Below are 8,074 nucleotides of genomic sequence, written 5' to 3' on the forward strand. Positions count from 1 at the left end.
CTTCCCTCGCATTTGGAAAACCATGATCTGAAGGTATTCATCTTCTTTGGGTATAGGCTCCCGCCGTGCTTCTGCGGCTTCAAGTTTCGTCCACTGCATCGTGCTGGGGCCATCGTCTGCCTTCGCAGCCACGCCACGGCTGAGGAGCCTCGCCGTTCGCCTCGCCGGCGCCTTGCCGGCAATAGGCTTAGTTGGGATCGGCCGTGGCGTGAGGTCACTCAGTTGTAAATTACCGAAAAAAGACCCCACCTGGACAATTCCCGTATCCAGAGGTTCCTGACGACTGGACGGAGACACTTAGACAGGTATCCGTTGGATATCGGACGAATTTCCGACAGAGATGCCGTAACATGCGTCTGACCACCGTGTCCTCTCAAGATCCTGCTTCACTCTTCTCTCTATTTTGCAGAAGTAATTGTCTTATTGCTGGCGTTTTTAGATCCTACCTTGCCCGCGCAAGCTCTCGCCAGCGCTCTAACTGCGTCTGCCTAAGGACTACGTTTTGTCCTCCGATGTTGAGTGGCCGGGTGTCGGGGTCGAAGAAATTCTAACAATAGTTTGGGCTTTGGCTTACAGTTCATTAAACTAATAACTAGAGGAGAATTTCGTGCTACGATTGTTCAGCCACCATGGGAATCTTGATTATACGTGGATGGGTCTAGTAGGCAGCTTGCGTGCTTGTCGCTTCACACATTAGGTCGGCTTTGTTCATTATACTTTGTCGGTCTCCATCACCATGAATTTCAAAGCAATCTATACTTATCTAAGTGCGGAAGGCTCCGCGAACACACATAATTGCTACTACTTGCAACGGTCCAACCTGTCGAGATCGCCAAATTGAAATCGCGCCAAGCGTCCTAACGTGCTAACTTGCCCGCAATAAATTCATGAGGGTGGTCCGTGACGCCTGTCATTGCATGCGTTCGGGGCGTAATGGTTTCAACATCGGTCTTCTTTGCTGGAGATCCTGTGTTCGAAACGTGTCATCGGCCTAAATTTCATAGCACAGTACTCCGTTGAAAATGATGAGTTTACAAAGTCATGAGGCCATTTGAAGCCGGAAGGACGAAGTTTAAGCAAATTCATGTACTAATTAATCACAACACTGGACTATGTATGACGTCATGAAACATAGACGCAAGCAATTAATCAGTGAAGTCATAATGCTTTTGCATTCAGATCACATAAGGACACATAGGTGACTGTCAATTTCGCATGAAACTGTTTGGGTAGATATTTACGGGCGCTTGACGACTTTCTTACAAAATATCGCGTTGGAGGTTCCTGCGCCAACAAGTAGTGGCGGTAAGCGCACAAATATTGCTGTATTCATGGAAATTCACCTATTGAAGCCTAGATGGCGCTATGGGTGTTTTTGGACACGTAAGGGAGGCACGAACAGATCAGAAAATGATCCCGGGCACCTAGCAAGAATGCTGCGTATTGACAGACGTGCATATCTGCCTGAGGAATAGAACCTCTGCCTTTGATTGCAGTAGCCCGATGCTCTACCCACAACGCCGCGATTGCAGGCATACTATCGTATCAAAGCCAACTGCTGTTCGAGACTTCTGACGCTTTCGTCACGCGCCAGTTTCTCGTATTCTTTCTTCATGACACCTTGCGCTTTCATAAGCTTTCTCACACTGCACCGTCTCCAAGATCGACAAGTATGGCCTAGCATTACCCGCTTCGTACATAAAACTGCGTAGAATCTGTGCAACGCTGTGCCCTCGTCCTGATTAGCCAAGGCAAAGCAGGTGTTAAGGTTTCGTCGCTTGAGCGCAAATGCCGTTGATGCCACATAATGCACCGCGTAACGGGGTCATAAAGGTGTGCGATTGCATATAACGCGTAGTCACCAGTCACGTCACAACCCGTGCTTGTCTCTATTAGGCTCTTATAGCATCCATCTATATCCTAACAATTCGTGTGTGAAGTCACGTCATACGGACGGTGAAATCATCTTTATGACGTCACACAATGTCATCACTGCTGTTTTGCTCCTGTCCTTTAACAGATGCTGGCTTCCGACTTACAGATGTTCATCTGATGCAAACAGATTTCTCTACCTAGTGACAATTTGAGCACCCGCAAATGATGTTTGGTTTTAGTATGAAGTTACCATCACAATGTTTTGCTAAACATCCATTTTCATAGCGCATTGGTTCTGCTTTGTTTTTAGCTCGTTGTAATATGTGCTTTTTGTTTATCTTTTATTGGGGTTGCGTTGGGTATTTTTTATTTGGTTTTATTGCTCATTTTTGTCGGTCTCTTGTCCGGTGCTCTATTACTTCGCACTACCGTTTTCGCCGAGTAAATGGAGAAGAAAAGCAGCGAAACACTGGCATGTGTTAGAGTTCATGTAACCTCGAAAGCCAGTCCGCTTGCGTTTCTTGTATTTTTTTTTTACGCTGAAAGCATATTCTTATGGCGCGTTCAAACCAACAAAGTTTCTATCGCGCGTGGAGCCTCGCGATTGTCGGCGTATAAATTGGCCTGTTCACATTGAATGTCTCGTCGTGCTCGATGAAATGGTCGCCATGCCCGCCAACTCACACGAGTAGCGATTGAACTCGCCAGGCCACTACTCACTGGTCGGCTCCAAACTCACGGTTAGTGCAAGCGTATTTTGTATGCACCTGAAAAAAAAAATAACGAAATACTGTGCACATGCAACAATCGCCGGCATTGCATTACATGGGCAAATACGGCGACGAACATTCATATGAATATGAATATAAATAGCGTCTCGTTTCGCCAAGTGCTGCATTAGCATCGCGAAAACTCGCAAGGTAGCTACAACGATGATATGCTAGCCAGAGATCCAGCGCATGTCCGGTTATTCGGTATGTAGGGCAAGACTTCGTTCCTGCTCACCAGATGAATTGCACTATACGTACACATACACACAGTGCAGGATAAATCATGTTCCTAATCACAGACGAATGAATGTTGCAACGGGCTTGAATAATCACGTTTTGTGCATCGAAACAGCCCAGGGAAGAATAGTAGACAGCCACTAATGTACCCTTACGTGATTTGAAGGGAAAAGCACTTAAATAAAAACTCCACCTTAACCCACTTTGCTCTAATATGCGCCAACCTTAATTCACCTCGCTCTCATTTGTGCGGACCTTCATTTACCTCCGTCAACTTTCATCCGCCTTAATCTACATGACCCCACTTTAATCAAACCTGATTAATTCGCCTTCATTCACTTTACATCCTTTGAGATTTCGCAGTGGGAGGCGCAGCAGGTTCAGCACAAGGAACGCGACGCTCATCTGTATTTTCGTATCATGGGACGAGAACACCGGATGGACACCGGGTTTTTCGCTTCATGGGGTAAGGTTCTTGCCATAAATATAACGTACTCCGGGCACAAGCCCGATTCAATTCGTACCAGCATGAGAAGCATTTAAACGCGCTTATTCCACAGTTCTTTTAGTGCAGATCACATCCATATATTACACAAAACACTTATCTTGGAGGCTTCACCTCAGACGAGGCACGACACAAATGCACAAAATACCAGCAAACATGCTTTCAAGAAACGATGTGACAGGCTATCACAACACCACTTGTAACATTGCTAACCGAATGCACGGTGTAGGAAGGTCGGTGCTTCGACACCGCGCCATGTCGATTGGCACTTCTCATAGTGATCTGCGGCTTTGTTGCTTTTCTTGGAGTTCCCCGCAAAAACGGCGGAGTAAAAGACCAAAATATGTAATGCCGCATACAGCAAGCTTTCACATAATCAAGCATTTCTTAGACCGGCCGCCCACGCTCGCCGGAGCACTTGCATGTTTTCCACAGGGACCGTTATCCGCGCCTATCCCATCCGTTCGATAGCAATCTCGCGTTCTAATTTGCTTGCGACAGGCGGTGCTTGTTTTTCTCAGCGAGAAAAAATCGGCAGCGTAATCGGCAGCACAAATCGGTATTGGACCGATTAGTGCGACGATGGCCTTTTTCTGTCGCACGACAAAAAATCGCTATCAGACCGATCAGTGGAACGATGGCCTTCTCCTGTGGCACAAAACGTAGCGTGGTATTTATTTCCGGTTGCCCTTGTTGTCGCCCAAAAGAAATTTTCGCGTGTTACCAGGATATTACAGCTTCGCGAAAATAACTGCTCCTTTGCCTCTACTCAAGATACACTTGAAGAGGTCCCATTCCAACTACTAACCAACTATACCATACTAGACATACTATAGTAGACCAACTATGTAGGCCAGGAAGTATTATCATGTGTATTGGCATGGCTTGGTGTTGCTGATATTGGTCACATTGATGGGCTTGTATGCCAGCTGTGCTGACAGTATAAGGTTCCGTTCATTGCCTAACGGTGAAACCCCACCAGAGGGGCAACAGGAATGGACGGCCTACACAAGGGATCTGGCTTCTCCGACTGTCCCTTCACTGATATCGGGAACTATCTGCAACGAGTCAAACCAAACCAATGCAACTCGCCGAGACAGCATCGATTGATGCTTGCCCCTACCAGTGAATCTAGTTTTGGCGTATGTATCGGACTTCGGAAACCACAAGTGGCTCCCAGCCCACTAACCCTCGGACGAGGAAATGTCCTGAAACTTTCGTAGCTATTCTGTAGCACTCGCGCCGACGCACTACAGAAGAAATACTACAGCGACCAATCCAACACTCTGTACTCGGACGCCTCCGCTCACACCCGTTCATCGCGAAGAGATAGCGATCATTATCGACTGCAGCCTCCGAGAAATGGCTTCGGTCTTGTTTGCTCACATTTACGTCACAGAGGGCGAAGGCGCTGTCATTGCCCTAACCATTGTTTGGCGCACAAATCAAGACTACACTACCGTCATCTGAAATTTGCAGGCCAGTGAGATTGGCCTGCAATTTCGTAAGAGGTCCCATCAGTGCCAATGCCCACCGCATAATCTACCGTGCTCCCTCCCTTTCCACGGAAACAGACTTATCCTGGGCTCCTGGTCAGCAGTGTTTTTCGTGGGAATCAGCATGCTCATGATGCCACCCGAGCAGATAAAATCGGGGTGACGTACCGAGAAGAACATAATCCTGAGGAGAAGTCGATAAGATCCGGTGCAAAGCACTCCTCCAACGCTGCATCGTCGCTCCCGCCAGCCATACCCCCTTCCCCGGAATGCCCTCAGTAGGGATGAAGCTGTTGCCTGGCGCCAGCTTCAGGCCAACACCTTTCCGCATCTAAGTATTTACCAACAATTTGATTTGGGCAAGCTCATTGATCTCAAGTAAAACTTGAAGCAGCGCAAAAAAGAAAAAAAATTGTAGAACCTTACTACATTGCCAAAGCAGGAGATAACTGCGTCAGTACAGCGTCACTCAGGCAAACAAAAGTTGAGATAAATTTGCTAGATAAGCAACTATACTTGTAGGCAGTATACATGCCTCTCAACCTTTTGGTTTTTGTTTGTGTTCAGACAAGTTATAAAAGCTGGTTGACCTTTCTATAACATTTCTAGTAGGCAGTACCGCGCCCTTCCTGTTGCGTGTGTTTTAAATTTTTCTCCTCGTCTTGTTCGCACTGCTTCAAGTTTTACTCAAATATATATCATGCAATGTATACTTACCTGTAAAGGTACAAATGTCTCCTTGGTGGTGAGTAGGCGTTGCTGTACAACTCCGCTAGGGCATGCCTTCGCACAATTAATATCGCCCTCTCCCCAATCCCACCCCTCAACAGTGGAAGACCGTACTGTCCCCTTCGGATTCGCGTGACCTAAGGCAACTTGGATGCGGAGCCCAACAGGCAGCTAGGCCGTACGTATCCTAAACTAAGGACTTCACCCGCTGGCTCAAGCCCCAGGAGTGGAGAAGATGACTACCATTGCCCGTCCTTTTCTTTAATAAAGTTTATTCCTCCTCTTCGTCGTTGTCTAGCCATGCCAAAAATGACTTTTGTTTCACAAGAAATACACAATTTATTTCTAAATACTCGATAATCTATCGGAAACTCTGATAACTTTCTGCGGTTGCAGCTACTTTGGTAACCTTATTGGATTCCTAAATCAAACACTGTGTCCTTTTTTTAATTTTACACAGTCGTTATATAAAGCAGCTAGCCGTCTTCGTTTAGAGAATTACCCATCCTATGAGCCATGAAATCTATGTGTAATCTACGTGTTCAGGAACTCGTCGAGCATTTGTTATTCATTGAAAAATTTATTGGCTGATGTGGCGAATGTCACTATTAACAAAAGAACTCCTTCAGCATTTGTTCCAGCAGTACCATTAACCAAATAAAACAACAATATTTGCCTCATTGGCGTCTATACGAAGTTCAGTAGTTTAAGCTGACACTACAGCCAACTGAATTCCGCTGCTCTAGTGATTTCTATGCACAAGTGCAAATGCTCATAGGAATTATTCTGAGTTCTTGGAAAAATTATTTGCACAGTCGACTTATACAGGACTTAAGAAATAGGGCACCTTTTCGCAGCCGGCCAATGTCATATGCTACTGAGTTTGTCGACCTTATGTCGACTAGGACTGTAATCACAATTGTTCATGAAAAGTCGGTTGGGTCTTGCGATTCGTCACGTTTGTTTCCGACACATTCGCAGGCCTGTTGACAATAGCATAGTAAAATAAAGAAAACATGGAGGATATCCAACGAACACTTTTATTGTCTCTTTTCGATTGCCTCCGTGCTCTGTCCTATTGTGTGGAATGCCAATTCCCCGGTAGAAGTGAAATGCTAACGTCCCTTCATTTTAGTCTTACTTAAGACGGCTCTAACATCTGTGGCATTGCAAGCGTAGCAATACAGGTTTCACGCTAGAATTGGAATAATTTACGATGTTATTATTACGTTGCCCCCTATCTAGATACACGTGGATGAATGCACATTTCGCAAATGTTTTCATTACTCATGTCAAATACAGCTACGTAAGAGCTAAGCATATTACAGAATGTGGTTCGAAACGTACCTTAGTCATTCGTGAAGGTTCAGCTTAATTCTACTGTGAAATAGCACTTGACATTTCTTTCCTGCAGACTGCACTTTTCCCGTGGGGTACCAGCATCACTTAACAACGTTTCCACAAACACACGTGTTAAAATGTCAGATTCATCAGGAATTCTTTCAGAACCAAAATTTATGCATTGACATATATGGACACAATTTGTGTCCACAGAGCATGACAGCAGGGGAAAGGCAGCACAGTGGAACTGCTCGCAGAATAGGTTTAATTGCTTTCTCTAATTACCAGGAATATTCTTTTTACTGCAATGCAATTTGAGAAGTATGTTCCTGCTGAATACTCAATTTGCAAGATCACTTATTCTGAAGCTGTATATACATCGGGCCCTACTCTCTTTATAAGCTCATCATTTGGAGAAAAAAAGAAATGTAGACATGGGTGATATTGAAGAAAACTGGCGGTTATGTAAAATTAGTTCATTCTTAAAGAAACACAAAAGTGCAAAGGGGGACTGGGGTGCAACTTTAATTTTTTACTGAGCACGAAGGGAAGTTAGTACCGATAACTGTTACTATAGAGACAACGCTTCATGGTCTGCAAGGCCATGACTTCAACATGCCTTGCGAATGCCGCTTTCTCCGATTTTGCATTCAAAATTAAGGAACCTATAAAATTGGGACAGTACCAATGTGGTCTACATGCTCCAGTGTGACGTCGGTGACCAGTAGTTTATATGCCAGACTGGGCTGCGTTCAGACTCCGTCTAAGTAGCCACACAACTCACGTCCGCGCGCTAACACATCTCCCAGTTTCAAAAGATCTGAGTCTGCCAGGGCAGTCATTTGACAAAACACGTGTCACCATTCTCCAGTCAGGCTTCTGGTCTTTTTGTGAACGTGTACAGAAGAGTCGTAGTTTTTTCATTAATTTCGAACAATCACGAACGCTATAAATGAACACATTGGAAACCTCTCATTTCTGAGTTCAAGTATTTCTTTTCTTTCTTTTTCTACAATGCCTTTTCGCGCGTATTTCTTTGTTTTTCGCCTTTTTTTCCCTCCACCAATTCTTAGCATTCTCCATAACTTACTCTGCTCCTTGCCTCTTTTGTCCTGTTTTCG

At 45.1% G+C, this 8,074-nt stretch overlaps 1 protein-coding gene across 2 annotated transcripts in view; it reads left to right on the forward strand.

Annotated features, from left to right (window-relative positions):
* Nucleotides 1-5,891, forward strand: part of LOC142590946 (uncharacterized) — a 29,413-nt gene extending 23,522 nt beyond the window's left edge. The window contains exons 3-4 of one of the 2 annotated variants that reach the window (XM_075703325.1): nt 3,246-3,348; nt 5,714-5,891. In XM_075703325.1, the coding sequence (XP_075559440.1) occupies nt 3,246-3,348; nt 5,714-5,748 (138 nt within the window). In that variant the 3' untranslated portion in view covers nt 5,749-5,891. The remainder of the gene's footprint in view (nt 1-3,245; nt 3,349-5,713) is intronic. The other variant, XR_012830283.1, reaches the window with a different exon arrangement.
* The last annotated feature ends 2,183 nt before the right edge of the window (nt 5,892-8,074 follow it).

This window comes from Dermacentor variabilis, chromosome 8 (genome assembly GCF_050947875.1).
Source record: "Dermacentor variabilis isolate Ectoservices chromosome 8, ASM5094787v1, whole genome shotgun sequence".
NCBI classification, from domain to species: domain Eukaryota; kingdom Metazoa; phylum Arthropoda; class Arachnida; order Ixodida; family Ixodidae; genus Dermacentor; species Dermacentor variabilis.